The sequence below is a fragment of the Aythya ferina genome (genome assembly GCF_964211825.1).
Source record: "Aythya ferina genome assembly, chromosome: 12".
NCBI lineage: Eukaryota > Metazoa > Chordata > Aves > Anseriformes > Anatidae > Aythya > Aythya ferina.
This window is the reverse complement of record NC_140308.1, coordinates 14,659,619-14,677,686: the sequence shown is the minus strand read 5'-3', so window position 1 is coordinate 14,677,686 and position 18,068 is coordinate 14,659,619. Positions and strand designations below refer to the sequence as shown.

General features: G+C 43.3%; 1 protein-coding gene and 1 long non-coding RNA gene across 6 annotated transcripts in view; one reads left to right on the top strand and one right to left on the bottom strand.

The window, feature by feature from the left end:
• The window catches only part of LOC311443265, a 328,368-nt gene that overhangs the window by 84,537 nt on the left and 225,763 nt on the right, over nucleotides 1–18,068 (bottom strand). The window lies entirely within an intron of this gene.
• The window catches only part of MMP2 (matrix metallopeptidase 2), a 35,473-nt gene continuing 33,271 nt past the window's right edge, over nucleotides 15,867–18,068 (top strand). Inside the window, exon 1 of the mRNA XM_084533319.1 lies at nucleotides 15,867–16,220. Within this exon, the coding sequence (XP_084389445.1) occupies nucleotides 16,077–16,220 (144 nt within the window). The 5' untranslated portion in view covers nucleotides 15,867–16,076. The remainder of the gene's footprint in view (nucleotides 16,221–18,068) is intronic.

Genomic DNA, 18,068 nt, shown 5'->3' with positions numbered 1-18,068 from the left:
GGTCTCACCCATTCTCTGCACACACATGACATGGGAGCATACACTTACTGACGGGTCAGCCTGTAGAAGAAGGTCCTGCTTGCATTACTGGATTGCTAGTACTGCTGTGGCAAACATTTTAATGACCTAAATATAAACATTTTGGAATGCATTTCATGTTGATATAAGTGCAGAAACTTTAGATTATGTCTGACTTTTCCAATTTGAATCTTCAGAGTAAGAAACACCACCCACAGTCGCTGAACCAATTCAGACTCCAAATGGTTAATCTCTTCCAAAATAAAAAGCCCTTCTGGGCTTCCTCACTATAGCTGAAACTGAAAACAGAAGTGCCAGAGTACCACAATAAAGGCTGTTCTTACCGTATTTTTGAACTGACTAAAAGAGACAGGAAGATCAAGAAACCCTGTGAGAGATAATAAAAGACAAGCACTTGAAAACTGAATTGTGATGTGGCCACCAGAAATACCACTCTCAGAAGCAAAAATACTTGAAAGTGCATCCCCAGAGAACGGACTGCCAAGCCCTGGCTTGGCAGCTCTGCTCTTTTTTCAAACTAGATTATGCAAGAATTGTCTGCGAGCGCGTGGAAGGAGAGGAGAAAAGCAGCAGTGGCTTTTGTCAAGCATCAGACTATCATGAAAATCTAGGAATTACCATATTAGATTAGGCTGTGCCCCCTATCAAGTTCCTCTTAGCAGTCATTAGCACCAGATGCTCCAGAGGAAGCCGAGACAGTTCTGGTGTATCATATCCCCCAGGAGACGTTTCCCCCTCCCTCTCGTGGTCAGCATTTGGATAAAGCACTGCAGCACCAGAGCACTGCCTCCCTCTGCGCGCAGAAGAGCTCGGAGGAAATGCACAGAACTTGGCCCCTGACTGGTAGGTCTCTGGATCCTCTCAGAGCAATTCAGGGTTAGCTCTAGTCCAAAGAACATTTCAGTGGTGAATGTTTTCAATAAAGTGATGGAAACCACCCACACTCTGCTGGGACAGTACAGGTTTGTGTTTCTGAGCTTTTGAACCTCTCCAGTGAGGTGCTTCCCTTGCAAGAAGCTGCCACACGCTGGCACCCTTTCACATGTCCTATCAGGCAGCAAGGGACATTTGCACGGGGAGCTAATAACTTTTGAATAAAAAACATGCATTAGCTTTTATTTTATTTTTTTTCTACAAACACACACAACAGCAGCCTCAGCTCAAATGTTTATGCAGGATGAGTACACAGCCCACTTTCTTCCCTATTACCTTTTGAGAGGCAGCCTCAGGCAGGCCTCTGTCTCCTTGGGAACGTCACTGGGGAGCTGTACCACTTCAGACTCCTTCAAAATAGGAAAACATTTCAAAACCAACCACACACTTTAATTACTGGCAATTAGAAATTCCTGGTTTTGTGTGTTTACAGCTCAAAAATGTTAATGTGTGCCAGTTGTGTCAGAAAGTTTGATTAAGCTCTTTAAACTGAGCTTGAAAAACTTAAAACGCAACCACTCCGTGATCAGAGCATCTTGGGGGCCTTTCCAGAGTGGCTGGTGGAAGTCAGAGCCGCTTTAATGGTCTCCTCGCTGCTCCCAGGGGACCACAGCGTGCCTGGCAAAGACACACAGCCAGCGTATTTGGCAGAAGACATTTCTATCTGACAGCTTTACAAAGGCTGGGCAACATCTTAATCACGCTAGGGTCGCTATCTGAATGGTAAACTGGAGTGACTGCCCAGGTTCGAATGAGTATACCTGGTGTGGACGGAGGGATAAGCAGCTATGAAATGACCTAAAGGTGGGCTGTACGGGTTAGTTTCTGGTTTTATTAATCTTAGAAAATTAACACTTGAAAGAAACAGCATCATTAAGAACTTGATGTTAGACTAAGTCCATAAGCAAAACACCAAGCGAACCAAAGGTGCATTTGCTGGCCTAACAGGGGTGGTATGTCTGTGGGTATGTAAGGCTGATGATGAATGCTTGCTAAAGAGCTCTCCAAGTGTCATAAAATATGAGCAATAAAATAGAGTCAAAGAATTGAAAAGACAAATGACAAGCCTCTGTGCATCATTAATGAATGATGAGGGGAGAAAGGCAGAAGATAACCCTCCATGCATATAATAACGATGTCTTTGACTGGTGGTGCTTCTCCATGCTCACACGTTTAATAAGATGTGTTAGAATTAAAAATTTAAAAATCAAGTTCATGTGCTCCATAAAATATGAGGGAAGAAGCAACTCCAGGCTCAGTAAGATCTCAGCATTGTACATCTTGGTGAAGAGTGAGATGTACTGATGTATGCAAGTGCTCCTATGTGGAGCATGGCAGCATTCTCTGCTGGTAACACGAGTGACACCGTCAGTAACCTCACGTCTTGTTAAAGAAGAGTTTTGATACACAGCAAAGGGTTGGTAGTGCACAGGAAACTATCTATCACTTCACCTGCTGACATTTTGCCAGTCACTTTATACCCAAAGCCGCTACAGACAGCAGGCTAACTAGCAGGGTACTCATTTCGTCCTGTCCATGCATTAGAGAGTTCCCATTTTGCTTGTAACACTGTCTGATCCTCAGACAGAAACATCTCCAGATGTAAAAGTTTTGGGGACTCCTGAAAAGCAAGCCTTCAAATGCAGATGCCAAAGAACTGGAGGAGCAACGGGCAGATTCCTTAGCACTGCCTCGAAAGGCAAGGAGACATCAGCCATGGGAGATGTACTTTGCTAGGAGGCAGAAGTACCTGCAGCTCTCTGCTGCTGGTGGCAGGGGACGCAGAAGACAGGCAGACTGGGCTGAGATTGCAGATCACAGCGTGGCTAAACAGGATGAAGCCCTGCCCGTTTGCCTGCATTTTACCCAGCACAGCGAGGAAACAGCATCATGAGGCTCAGAACCTATAAAGCCGTGATCTTAGGGGGACAATGGCACCTCTGCAGTGCCCAGTGACAGTGATCACCACCCCCATGAGACCAGTCCCCATCCCACACCGCAGCACCGGAGCTGTTAGCTCCACCATTTACAGAGGGAGAGAAATGGCCTCTTACACCTCCAGTAAGCTGCACAAGTACAGCAGGTATTTTAGCAGCCTGTTGGCTCTGTATTTAGTTCTGCCCCAAATGTTGCCAGTTAGACCACACCAAACAGTACCTGCTGTTATCCCAATCACCCCCTGACCATGCCACGTTGTTTCTGATAATCCAGCACCATGGCATGTCGTGTTTTTTTTCTGTTCTCCTTATGGGTCAGTTCAAAAAATGTTGCGTTTCACGTTCTTCTCTGTCTGTCTTGTTCATCTCCACACAGCTGGAGACATCTCCTAAACTTGCCTTTGTGGCCTGTCATATTACTATCGTCCCTGCATCTTGTTCACTCAACTATTCAAAGTTCAGGTAGGAAGAGGCAGAAATCTCCAGTAAAAACAAATATTTCCTGTACTGTAGATAGCAGGACAAATAAGGGTGTTGGTATTGCTCTCTGGGACAGATTCCACCAGCCTTGGCTGCTCAGTCACCATAACCTCAGCTGAACTGGCTGAATAAATGGCACTGACAATTGTTTTGCATTACCAGGCAGGAGAACAAAAAAAAAAAAAAAAAAAAAAAAAAAAAGAAAAACGACAACAACTTGCCAGATCTAGCCCTGTGTATTTAAAGAGAAAAGACACAGCAGATACTTCCTGCCATGTCCACAGTGTGGGAATGGCTCAGCTCCCCTCAAAGTTCGTTTGATGCTGTTTTCAGACTTCGGGCAGGTATTCTGCAAAGCCTGAAGCACGGCTGGCACCTCCCAGTAACACGTACATTGGAGAAGGAAGATGGGGAGCTTTGGAAATGCCGTATCTGAAGAAAGCAGTGAGTGCAGGTTGTTTAGATGGCTGGGATGTGGCTGCCTTATGGAGTGGGAGGCCGCTGGCTCACCTGGACAACCCTTCAGCAAGTGCTTTTGACTCGACTCCTTACCAACACCCCAGTGGCTGGCCCACAGCAGCTCAGGTGTCTTACAGCCGGTGCAGCCCATTCAGAACAAACTCTCAGGAACAACTGCTCTGAATGCTTCTGTCCCGTGACCTTTGCAACAACAACATAAACGACACATCATAAAACAGCTAACGGAGTAAGGGCATGATGGGCTGTCCATCATGGTTTCTCTCATACCTTGACCTCTTTTTCCCCACAACCACCATTAGCAACTCTTTTTTTCTCCCCTCCAAACTCTGTTTGGACTTAAAAATGGAAATGTGCTTTAATGAACCATTAGTGTCTCTCGATGTATTCCAGGCTAAGTCTACTCAATTTACAAAGCAAGCCATTTAAAGCAAGCCATTTTCTTTTCTCCTTTTTTTTTCCTTCTTCGTGCTGCCAGCTCCTTAAACGTAACCTGGAATCTGAAGTCCGATCCTAAGAGCTCGAGTATCATCACCAATAGTAAAAATCTGGTAACTGAAATCTACCTGAGAGCGATGCTGTTGATGTGCCAGACAGAGCAGAAAACCAGGTCACTTTCCCACAACTCTATTGTCCCTTAATTGTTAGCAACAATAAAAGCTCATCCCCGTTAGGTAAGCAGATATGTCAGACATCTGGGGAGCAGGTCTGTGGGGCTGAGTGCCGCTGCTTTACAGCCAGTTCCCTTGCTGTTACGGCATTTCAGAAGAAGTTACTTGTGGCATGTGAAGGAGAAGTGGGATACGTATGAGGATGGTGTGTCTGAGACAGCTGGACTAAGACAAGCATCTGGCTTCTATATAATGGAAACCTTAAACCTTAACGCAATCAAAGTCTCTAAAGGAAGGGACCCTGTCCAGCTCCCCAGAGAAATGAATGCCCAGCCTTCTGAGGCCTCTGAGAAGAGTCCACCAACAGGGCTGCAAGGACCTTAACACCTTTCTGTTTCACCACACTTTGAAAGTTCTTGGTCAAAACGTGAAGATCTGTGCTGTGAAGAACTCATAATGTTGGGTTCTTCGTTACGCATTTTTCCTGAGGAAATAATTGCAGAGTTCACTACGTAAGAAGAACAGAAGTATTTTTAGTAGTATATTCTACACAAAAACAACTGTCAAAAATCCACTCCCAGACTTACAGAGGGGAGAGAGGAGCACCTTCAGCACCTTTAGACTTGGCAGCCAGTATTAGACAGCAGTAAGAGGGGAATGGCTTTCCAAAGCCTTGCCTACTCGCACATTTCTTTTAGCAGTGTACTACCACTGGACGAGTTGACTTGGCCAGTCCAAATTTAGTGCTCAGCCAAAGCAAAAACCAGAATGAACACAATAAAAATTTAAATCCACTGCTTGGTGCTATGGGAGCGGAAAAGGCAAACTTCTTATTAAAACCAAACAAAACACTTGGAGAATGGTAAGAGCTGTTCTGAAATCGTATTTTAAAAATATTTTCATCCACTGAATGACAGAGCTTGTCACTTCTATACAGTATAAATGACTGAGGAGATGGGATGAGCAGTAACACCGTGGCAGATTGAGTCAAACCAAGATTTGATTCTTAGCTCTGCTACCAGCTGATGCAGATAAATCATTCAAAGTCTTTGTACTTTGACTCTGCCATCCGAGAAAGGAGATATTCAGTTTAGTTCACAGAGGTGTTGAAATGTTGATCATTTTTATGCATACAGCAATGTGAACTCATTGGGTGAAAGGTGCTTTGGAAGTATTAAATATTCTTCGTGCCATTCCGCCTGCTTTGCTCTTCACACTGTTTATGAGCAGTGCTATTCTTTTGACTGAACTTCAGCCCATTAGAAGTTGACAGTAGAGAATTTACATCCTTTGCAGTGATAAATGCATTTAATTTTCTCCCAGCAAATACATTCCAATCCAGCATTTAAATATATGACTGATCTCTTTTGTTTCACATGAGTATTGAGTACAAACAAGCGCCCAAGTGCTCTGTCAAATTGAGGCCATAAGAATAAAGTGCCTTTGGCAGTCAGACCCTGTGATTTGAAAAAAGTTCCAAATCTTGAATAAACTGTTAATAATTTGGTTACCATCCCACAAGGATGGACATGGTGTAGCAAGTGGCACATACCGTTTAAAAAATAAAAAATAATAAAAAAAAGAAGATAAGAAAATAAATAACCAAATTTCCGATCCATCAAAGTCTTGATTCTTCCCCTAAAGCTGCAATATTCCCTGTTACAGCTTGCTAAAAAGTTTGATGGAAGATACAGATCCTTCCCTTCACCATCTTTACCAGGGCTGGGTTTTCTTTCACAGTTATATCAGGTGTGCTGCATTTCCTAAAACTAGGAGAATTAAATACATCAATGTATTTGGCCTTTTCTGCTGCCTGCATGTAAGAAAAACAAGAATTACTGTTGTGTAAAGCAATCCAAAAAAATGAACAAGGATATAAGGAGGCTTGTGCAACCTACGAGGTGTAAAGTCATCAATTCCTCTAGAGACGTGCACTGAAATAAGCCATATCCATGCATGTTTTGTTGGTTCACATCTGTATATTCGCATTAATAACAAAAGATTGCCATGAATCAGTTCTCGTGATAACTGCAATAAAACAGAAAGCAGTGTAAACAAAGCTAAGACTTGTTTTCCTGAATCACTGTATTAAGTCAGAGATTCACTGTGATGAGGGCAGCATCTTGTAATCTGCAACATCACAGATTATTAGAATTTCATCTGACTTCAATATAAATAGTTTTTCTTGATTAGAATTAAATCCAGAAGGCTGAGGATGATCTTCCATTTTTCCCCCATATCAGAACTCCGAAATCCTGAGACATTACAAGCCCCGGCTCCATACACAGTGCTGGGAAGCCTTAAAGAGCATCTTGCAACTATTTCATCAGCTTTACTGGAAACACAAACTTGAGGAGCTTAAGTAAATCAAACAAAAATGGAAGTTTCTGTACTTACAAGCTATTGTACCTATGAAATAGCTTAGTGCAAAGCACTGTAGAAGTAAATCGTAGTAAGCAACATAAATGCAGCTGTTCCTTAAAAGAGTGAATTCTGGGAGGAAATCTGGGCCTGTTTTCTCTGGAGCAAAAAACTGGAAGAGCTCATGTGCACAAATCTCCAGTGGACACAGTGCAAAACCTAGTAAGGCATCTGAGAAGCTGGGACAACTAAAGAGCCCTCCTTCCCCCAAACTCAGGTATCGTTAAGTTGAGCAAAAAATAAATTCTGTCTTCACAAAAGGTATTGGATCAGTTCTCTAAGAAATATGTTCCAGATTACTTTATGCATGACCCCCAGCAGCAAATATGAGTGTCACCGTGCTCCAAAAGGGTTTGGGTCTCAGACCAATGGTGTAACAAAGCTTCTTGTCTTAATTGATGAGATCTCTGTAGACCAAAATAAATAGTCTTATTTAATTCCCAAAAGAAGCCTAAACATCCAACCTTCCCCCTGAGAACACAAGGTTGTTTTTTTAAAGGTTACAGACTTCTGATCTGCGAATTACTCGACAGAGCTTTGCAGAGGGTGGGCACAAGCCACCAGAGCAGTGGACAAAAGCTCGGTAAAGCAGCATCCAGAGTAAAACCAGCATTGGCAGTAAAACATCGTGTCTCAGCCCAGGTGACCTGGGGACTGCTCTACCCAAAGCTCTTGAGGAGATAAGGAGTAGAAGAGGATTAACTTGGACTGCTGAGGCTGCAGAGCCTCCCCATGTGAAGAGCTGAAAGCGAGAGGACTTGCTGGATTTTGAAGCATATCCCTTCCTGGAACAGGAAGATGACTCCATCAATGATGGTAATACTAATTAAAAAATAATAAAAAATAAAGAAAACTTAGTAACACTGCCGCGCCAGCATAGAGGATGGCCTGCTTTCAGTAATGCCTTTTAATCCATCATAGAACACAGAAGTTCCTACTGCTTATTTTACTTTCCTCGGAAAACACAGATTGATTTACTTATGATCATAACTGCTGATACAAAGCCTTGTACATGACATCATGGCATGGGGGGGACCAGAAGAAATAAAAACAAAGTAAATTTCCATTTAGATCACAGAGTAAAACCTTAAGCACTTTGGCTCTTTCTAAACACAGAAAAATGTGATCCAGATTTTGTGTGGAGCAGTAGCAGCATTATTTAAAATTACCTTAAAATAAGGAATAAAAAACAGCATCAAACCTGTGCAAATGGCCCTAGAATCAGTCTCCCTGTCAGGAAAATGTAGACATCCTCTATGGCCCATCAAGTTGCCTCTGGAAGTAGTTTAGCCATTTATTTGCCCTGTATTAATAATGGTCAAGCATGAAAGAAATTAACAGCCCATAAAAAGCATCGGAAGAGTAATAAAAATGTTAAAAGACAAAAAGTTGGAATTTAATCCCTTTGCAGCAACATTCCCACTGCCCATTAAAATGCTGCCTTTATTCCCTTCCCGCATTAAGGGCCGTGCAGACGGCTGAGGGACAGGCAGGTGGTGCCGCTGGTGCAGGCTGTCGCCTGATGGAGGTTTCCTTTGAACTCAATACCCCCCTTGTAAGCAGACGGGGCTCTTAGGCTTTCCTCACTTCTCGCCTTTGGGATTCCCACTGGTCCCTTGGTTTTTTCCTCCTTTTTGGCATCTCTGAGGTTGTGGTGCTGCTCCTGAGCGCTCTGTGATGGACCAACAACCTAGCAGTCTTATTAAAGAAAAATAAGTTGACCTTGATGCCTAATAATACCAGAAAGTAAGTCAGCAAATAAAATCCATGAGCCTCCGTTGGCTAAATAAAATCCACAGTTTACTCACCAGCCAGCCCCTGTGATTTGTGCAATGCCTGCAGCTGCCCAAACAGCCCTGGTACAGACAGCGAGCACACTCCTGCATATCTCATCTGAAAGCAACCCAAAGTTTTTCTAATACAATGCCACGAAACGTTGCTCAATCAGTAAATAAGCTGCAGTTGGATTACACATACTTTAACACAGCAAGCTGCCGATACAACTCAAAGAAAAACTCCAGATAAACCTTTTCCCTCCAGTTGCACCCAGGATTTAGCAGCAGTTACAGCAGCAGGTTGAATTACTGTGTGAGAAGTCAGTAACATAAAACTGACCACATTTTTGCAACATTACCAGGAACAACCACTGAGGAAATCAGGTACCTTCGCCTTTCCAGGGAAGTTAGTTTGTAAGATTTATTTCTATTTTGGTATTTATAACAGAAATTATTGCCGCTGTAAAGATGTCAACTAGAGATGTTTGAATTACGTTCAAAATATATTAAATCCATTCCATTTTTTTTTTATCAACTGTTGAAAAATTATTTGTAAATTGTAGTTTCCTACTGTTAAACCATTTCCATAGCCAGTAATTTCTGCATTTTCGCCAGCTTGCAGTGACTAACTTATTCAAATGCTACCTTTTCCATTATTCATCTCTCAAGGCAATTTCTTCTGTGAAAGATCCTGATGTGACTTATTGATCAATTTCCCTTAAATCTGCTCAGCTGTAAATTCCGTTCAGCCTATTAGCTTTTGTATATGTAACAGGTAGTTTAGGTTTCTTGTTTCTGGAGGTAAGATCACGGACTGGCCTCCATACACAGGATGGGGAAACTCAGCAACCCCAAAGGAAGGCCCACCCCTTAGCAGAGCAGACAATAATCCTTAAAACACAATACTACAACTATAAAATCAAAGCCACAAACGTCCTCTGAATTTTTACCCTAAGAAGGCAAAGAAAGCAACAAGAGTCCATTCTAAGAACTTCACTGCAGTAACGGGACAGCAATGTACGTCCCCTAGATAAAACATACTTGACATGAAATTCAGGTGAATCACAGTACACAGTAAGACCAAACTGAAGCAAATTAACTTGCCATAAGAGAACCACATTCTGTAGCACTACTTATGATCTAGAGGAATGTATTCTGTTACATATTTGCCTAAGTTCAGCTAACATAACATAGGCCAGAAAAAAATGTAATCAATCACTGCACTATGCTGAATTTTTCAAAAATACATTAATTTCCCCTTCACTGGCTGAAAACGGTGGTTCAGTTTCCCTTTATGTGCAATAAGAATTCACTCATTGCCTTCACAAGAGTCCTAGAGTGAGTACCTGATCCATACACAGCATTTTTACACACCATCTGTATAAATAAGGAGAACGTAAGCATTTTACAAATTTATGTCCCTTTTTTTTTTTTTTTTTTTTTGACTAATACAGACATGTAAAATATATGAGGATTTTAGAAAGAGGGAGCAAGGAGGGGGAAATCAAATGACTACAGGCCCCTTGGCCTTACCACTTTCCAGAGTCTATAACAACAGGGAGCTCTCTGTTTTGAAAAAAGCTCATTCTGTTCTCCGAGTGCTGTAATGAAACAGAATTTGCATTCAGCATACAGCGCTGGTGGTCAGAGGGAATCACTTTCTCCATCAAAGATTGTGCACTTTAAATCCTTTGCTAGTTCAACTGCTATATATTTGATTTTAATTAAAGTTCTGCCATGAATTATAAAAGACCAGATCTTCAAAGTCATTAATTAAGGCCCCTCGGTGTCTGAGTCGTAGCATTATAATGACAAGTGAGACGTACAGTGCCTATCAACAAGCGGCGGCTCGGCAGCGGCAGCAAAGCCAGCAGACCTGTTATTCTGACCTGCTCGGGGTTGTTCCAACAAAGATCTCGGCCATGAACACGTGAGCAGTGGGGAACAGCCCAGCTTTGGCGTGGCGCTGTTTGTAGGTAACGTGCACCTTCCTGCAACCTGGTAATTGGGTCACTCGGGGGCGTGCTCCTTGGGGGCTCTCTGAAATTCAAGCAGCCGGAATTACGTAGCTCTCCACCAACAACAAGCCAGCATCAATATGGACAGCAGGATCCATCCCCAGTGCTACTTATGATCACGCTGACTTTACCAAACTTAAGCAAATACTGCAGCATCAGGACTTCGGTCTTGATTCAAAGCTCAGCAGATGTCCCTTCATCCTAGCACATACTTGAAATAAAAGTACTTAAAACATGCCAGAAATACACCAGGAAAATGTGCAGGGACAAGAGTGGAATTTACCCAAGGAGCTGGCATTTTAACCCTTCTCTAGGATAGCTGGCAGTGCTAAGTAGGCACACAGCAGTTTGTATGGGTGACACACGTACGCCTGGGTTTTGACCAAGGTAGTTCAGCATGTCTCTGCTGAACTAATTCACCCAACAGGAGCTTTGCAATGCCAGTTAACACCAGCTGAGGTCCCAAGCAGGAATTTCTGGTTCAGGCAGAAGCATAATGAACAAATGTAGTGCAAAACGCCTTGTCCTGAGGTAACGGATTTACTAAAAATTCATTTCTAATTTAGCAGCAAGCTAACAAACCAAATCCATGTGTCAAAGGAACTTCACGTCCTTAGGACCCAACTTCCCAAAACGGAAGGGATGAGAGAAACAAAAGCAACAATGTAATTGCTACCTTAAATGCTGAAAATCACATCTGGTACCAACTGCTGACCCTTTGTACGTTTTTCCGTGCTCCCCCCTCCATGCACGCACACACACGCAGGCACCGATTTCCCAAGTTTAAAGACTCCCTCGTGTGGTGGTCAGATACGCTGAATTGGATCACAGGGGTTGAGCCAGCCGCTGAGCAGGCAGAGAGGGCACATCCAGATAATAAATGATGTGGATGTTTAAGGCTTACGCTCTGTTAGGATCAACTCTTCACCATACGTGTCTTACAGGAGCTCACTTAACTGCGGTATAAATTAATTCTTGCTGAAGTTATTAATCCCTTTAAACTCAAATGGGCACTGCTGTGACTAACCACTGCTTTCCGGAGACAACTTGACTAAAACAGACAAACTGCTAAGATTGTCTTTCTCTGTTCCTACATGGCCACTTGTCTCCATCAGTCATCTGCCGCCGGCACCCCCCACTTCTTTTCCAGGTGCAGAATGGCAGATGCTTGGAGCTCGGTGCCTTCCCTGTGCAAAACACCAGAGGAATGTATTCCTTGTATATTAACACCACCTGCATAGATGGTCCGTCTTCAGCCGAGGTACTGCTAGGAAATAGCAGCGAGTGGATAAATGAGCCCTGTGTGCCCCAGGTTCAGGCTGGGGGGCTTCACGCTGGCACCACCACGGGAACCTTGCAACTTTCTACTGCAGCACCCCACAAGTCAGACATGTGGCAAGAAGCAATTTAAAACATAAAAACCCACTATGAATAATGAAAAAGCCACTAAGAATAAATCCATCATCCTCCTGTGGACTGTGCTTGCTGACACTCTGCCTAACGTTTGCTCTGAAACCACCAGGAAATCATCAGCTTTTGATATAATTTCGGAATTAGTGACAGGAGGAATTGCTACAGTGTATTTCTGGAAGGTTGACTACTCTGTCAGCAAATTACCCAGGACACCATCTGAAGTCTAATCATGAAACTGTTGAGTGCTCCTGAAACATTTAAAAAATAATATTCTGGAAACAGAAAAATCCTTTGATAAAAGCAGCATGTTCATGCATAATCATGTGTCTCTTATCACAGCCAGATCTACTAAGATATGTAGCTTATGGCTCAATAACACAAGACATCATGATTCCCTTTTTACTGTTATTACTGAAGTATGCCCTCAAGAGAGGCATTTGGCATCTCAGAATGTGTGGTTTCTGCCATACAGTTCCTATTAATGCATGAAAGTAGGCACTTAGAAAGCAAATCTGGCACCTTACTTATAAAGTAGATGGTTTTAAAACCTCAACATGGAGTGGTTCTGACCTGAAACACACACAATAACTGGAGAGCGGCTCTCTATGACTCAGGAGAGATAAATTAATGTGTATGTTGCATAAATGTCTTATCTAACGTGGAAGTTATATGCAACATTGGCATGATTTTTTTCCAGAAGCACATAAAGCTTGTAGATGTGCTTGTAATTGTGTTCGCTCTCTGTAGCTAATCCAGAGGTAGCAACTCTGTGCATGGACAAAAGTATCTTGCAGAGTGAGTATTAAGGCAAGAGATGACTCAGCTCTTCCATGAAGCAGGTAGATGGCCTTATGGTACCTTCTCAGGGGGGCTTATTCTTCTGCCTCTTCATTGGCTTTTTACTGTTTTCCCCTTCCTTTTACCTTCCAGGAATCAGTTCACTAATTGCCAGCCAGCATAAGAGGAAACCTCTTCAGCGCTTGGAACGACAAGGAGTGGTTATGAAGTAAACATTAACAGCAGTCAAACTGTACTCTGTAAATATCAGAATATATCAACTCAGGTGTTTCAGGGCCTCCCTCCCTGGTTTTGAGCTTACCTGAGAACAGAAAACACAGCATAGTGTGCTGTTTCAAATTCAGCAGACTGGTAGGACCATGGAGTAATTCAGGCTGTAAAGCAGCCCAAGTCATCCGGCCCAACCATGGGCTCAAAACAAAGGCAGCCCTGAGGCGCGAGAGCAGCAGGAGCTCCCTGCTCCCAGGACTTAGCAGCACTGCAGTCCTTGCCTGAAAAATCATCACCTCCATTGCCCTGTGAGAACAGGATGGTCCTGTGGAACTCAAAGAGAAGCGTAAGGAAACAGGAAACATTTTATCCCAGGCTTAGTCATATAATGCTAGGACTTCTACTCTTGGCTAGGATCTCGTGAATTGCTTCTGATCCCATGTGATAATGGATGACACCACCTTTCAGGGAACAGTCAATGTCCAGGTTCTCCCCAGTGCCCCTAAATCCAGTATTCCATCGCCCATTATGCTTCCTAATTGCACATAACTCACGTAACTGCTCGCCAGCTGAAGCTGTCCCAGGAAAGCAGTTTGCCAGCAAACTCCAACTGAAGGTGAGAAACACCGTTCCACAGCAGATCCACATCTGTTGCTTTTTTTTTTAAGAAACCGTATTTAAAAGGTGCCCTACACCTACTGCTGGCAAAGATAAGAAACTAAATACAGCGAGATTCTCAAGCTGCAGGGATCTCACAGCCCATTCACAAGTGTCCCCATCCGTTTCCGATTCCTCATTCACTGGGACACGTGGAGAATGTCTGGGAATTCATGAGACTTCAGGGAGGCCTACAAGCACAAGGGGAAAGTGCCAGGACACACTTGGCTTCAAACGGCTTCACTGCAGTACCCTTCAAAGCAAAAGCTACTAAGCCATCTTACAAGACATGAAAGCTCCTACAGAAATGACGTGGCTTGTATGCTTTAAGATTTACAGCAGCCCTCGACCTACTCCACAGCAGAGATAACTGCAGAGCCTTGCAGCATAGCACGCAATATTTTTACTTGCTTCATTAAGGATAAGATAAGAGTAACTTGGCACATCTAGTGAGTCTTTCCTAGCTTTTGCTCTCCTGCAGTTTTTGTGTAGCCAGACCCAAATAGAAGCTGTCATCACAAACAAGGCAGGAGAGCCATTCCCCACAACAAAAAGCAGGGCTGTGGAAAAACGTGATCACATTTTCAGAGCTGCCATTTATTAAGGCAACGCTTGGAAAAGAAGAGGATGTAATTTCAAAGCTGAACCATTAGGGGAAAGTCGTTCATTGTAACTCAGGTGCTTTTAGGATCATATGTGAAGGGTGGGAGAGCTACCTGCTTACAAAGAGAGCCCCACTCATGTTCAAAGCTCCTGCAGCTCCTTCTTCTCCTCGAGCATTACGTGCTGCTTCCCACGGCTGGTTCAGCCAGTGGCTGGCCGTACAGCTGCAGTGCCTGCTTTTCACCAGAGCTGCATGGGCAGCAAAAGGTCCTGGGAATGCTCCTCCCTGAAGTGCTTGGCCCCCAGTTTGAAATCGATCATTTGGTTCACAGGCGATGGGCTGCAGCTGGCAGAACAGCTCCGCGTTAGTTAAGTCGAAGAACTGTCAATATCAAATCCCAAAGTATTGTTAATACATAACCGAACACCAGCAAAATATTTCCTTTTCATTAAGAGCCCTACTTGGTAGAGATCGTTGTATCCAGATGCATTTTGCTCAGCAACATTTAGGGGAAAGGTGCTGCAGCCCTCCTGACATAGGGCTCAGAGGAACCCTGGTGGCTGCACTCGAGTTTAATAGGAACTGCTCCGTGCCAGCTGGCTGGCCAGAACACAGTTTGCATTCATGCAGAATTGCCAGCCTCCCATCTTAAAAACTCACGAGGAAAGCCCCTACGATTGAGGACGTTCAACTAAAATAACATTTAGCTTGTAATAACACCTCCAAGCTGGCGATATTGTGAAGGATGGAGTAAGAAGCTTAGCCATAACAATGGCCATACTTGCACCAAAATTTCAGATGAAGGCAGCTGCACCAATGGGCCACACTCACGCCATAAGCCCTGAATTTGGCACAATTCCCCCAACTCCAGCCATTGAGCACAACTTCTCATTGCAGAATTTGCCCGATTCTCTCTTACCCCACAGAGAGTCAAAGGTGACACACCATGCACATGGTGGCAAAGCCTCGAGCTGGCTACAAACACCGCACCGATCCGGCCCCAAGAGCCTCACCCAGAGCTCGGCACCCACGTTCTGCACCGAGCAGGGAGGGAGCGGTGCCAGTGCCCCGTGCCGGTGAGCCCCACGCACACAGACCTGGGGCTTGTGCAGCAGGAGGGGGACGAGAAGCCTCGCACCGCTCCATGCAGGGGCTGCCTCAAAGTGCGTGATCCAAATGGTTACTGAGCGGTAGGAGTGTAACCACATATATGGCTAAGGCAGGTTGTGATGTCTGTGGCAAGAATATAGGCTAAAAATAATGCAAATGCTTAGGCAGGAAAACATTTTGTTTTGTTTTTAAAACTTAAGATTTACATCGGACACTTCAATATGAAGTATGGTCTTGCCTTTTGCTGCTCTCTGGCATTACTAGCTGCTCTCATACATGCAAATGAGGAAAAAATAGCCTCTTTCAGGAGTAATGAGTATCTGCCTGTTGCTACCTTAAAATCACAGCAATCACATCTGGTAACTGCCTTTTCTCATGTTTCCACTAGTTTTCAGACTTCCTCTTGTGGTAGCTTGAGACTGCGCATCTGGATGTTTTAAACATACAAAGGAATTGCTAGAGCAAGCAAAAGAGAAAACGGTGCAGAGAGTTAAGATGTGTATATAAGCAACTGGTGTACTGTGCAGCTAAAGTAACTGACAGGCAGTCAGGAAAAAGCTTTTTCCAAAGAGGACAGCACAAGTTTAGGCAGAATGAAGACTCACATTGTCTTTGGCTTAGTTTTTAAAGTCCTATTAATCCAAGTGTATCTTTTTAGCAAAACTTTAGCTGCACCGTCACCAATCATTAAGTTTCCGGGAGACAGCACTCCAAAAACAGACAAAGAACTAGCAGTGGTAAGTGTTGGTTTCATCTTTGCTTCAGATTTATATTGTTGTTTCATAAGCAGATGTTTCTTTCTTCTTTCAGCTGGGGCTAGGAAATGACTGCAGCATTCTCTCTCTAGAGTCTCTGGAAGTGCTCGCTAGCGAGCAAAGGTATCAGCTTTCAGAAGGGAAAACTAGAGCCAAGCAATGTTTCCTCTCTTAAAAATTTTAAAGACAGCAAAGAAAGTTGGTTTGTTTTGTGGTTTTTTGTTGTTTTTGGGTTTTTTTTGTTTTTTCTTAAGTCTGAATGTATAACGTACAAAATAATGTCATTAAATCATCATGGCTGTAATCAACAGATTCCAATGGTAAGAGGGGAAAAGAGCAAATAGAAATGTCTGATTTTTGACTTAAATCAAACAGAACGGAGGGCTGTTGCGACTCACTTATGTAAACCTGGGCTTAATGCATGCATCACCCAGCTCTCAGGACTCTGCTCTCAGATTGTTTGCTGTGCATTGCATAAACAGCTTTAAGGGACAATTACAATTGAAAGCTAGCTCGAGTTTCATGAGCCATTATGACTACTTCTGACTTCAAAAACCAAAAAAACTCAGACATTTAAAGAAATAGTCTTTTCTAAATTCAATCTGGAACAAAAAAAAAAAAAAAAAAAAAAGGAGTTTGGATTTTTGAAAGTGACATTAGCAAATTATGGCCGTAACTCTACAGCGTTTTATTCTAACCTGATTTTAGCCCTGTGGACCTTCATAAAAGTGACATTATGGGAAAGTCCATTTAAGGGGAGATTGAGATGGATTAACCTTATTTTGGCATGTAAATTATAGATATCTCTCTTCTTCAGCAGCGATCCCATATTAAGAAAGATTGAGATAAATTATTCTTATTTTAGTATATAGAGGCTTGAACGTTGGTCACTTTTCTTGAGGAGCTGGTGTGCATCCTGGGAAAGCTTGCCAGGTTAAAGAAGGTCTGGGGGAGGGTAGAGAGACTTTCCAGATGGGGGCTGTCGTGGAAAGTTTAAGAAAAACAGATGAAACAGACCCAAAAAGGGCACTCCTCAGCCCTTAACTAAACACATTCACCCAGGCTTTTGTCTTGGCAGCATGGCAGCCAGGGGATGGGGGGCAGCATGTGTGGGAGAGGAGAGTGGGGTCAGACATGTCTAATGGTAATTTAACCACCCTGAAATAATCTATTTTCTTAGACACAGTCAGGCTTTTATTCAATAACAGCAATCCACATCTCCCCTCGTCTCTGTTTCTTTCAAACAACCTATTTATTATGTGTACTCAGAGGAAAATTACAAGCTGCTTTAACACTGCACTTCTTCTTTGTCTTTCTGGTTGTGTCCCTGGGTAAAGCTCACTGGCTGCCTTTCTCTCACCCCCTCCACCCGCACAGCCCCAGCACTCAGCATCGGGACACAAATTGCTATGTTGCAGCTGGACCCCGTTTCATTAATGGGCTGGATCAAAATTCCTCATCACCACAGCTCCCTGCTGACTCTGGGGAAACTGAATTTCGCAGCCTAGGCCAAGATGTGGTTTACACAGACACTACATTTCCTTCAGGATTCTCTCCTCATAGAACAGCTGGTTATGTTCATTTCTCATCTTCACTAAAATCTCCATTTTAGGAAAAACTGAGAGGGGGTTAGCTTGTTATTTAGAATCCTACCAAATACAATTCTTTATCATGCCTCATTTTCTATTTTTTTCATTCTATACCATGCCTGCAAACCTAAAATGGCAAGAGCAGCATCCTGCTTCTTCAGTAAACTTCAGTTCTGATGTACAGTCTGTGCTATGTCATGGTACGTCATTGGCAGATACAAACAGAGGGTAAGACAAAAAA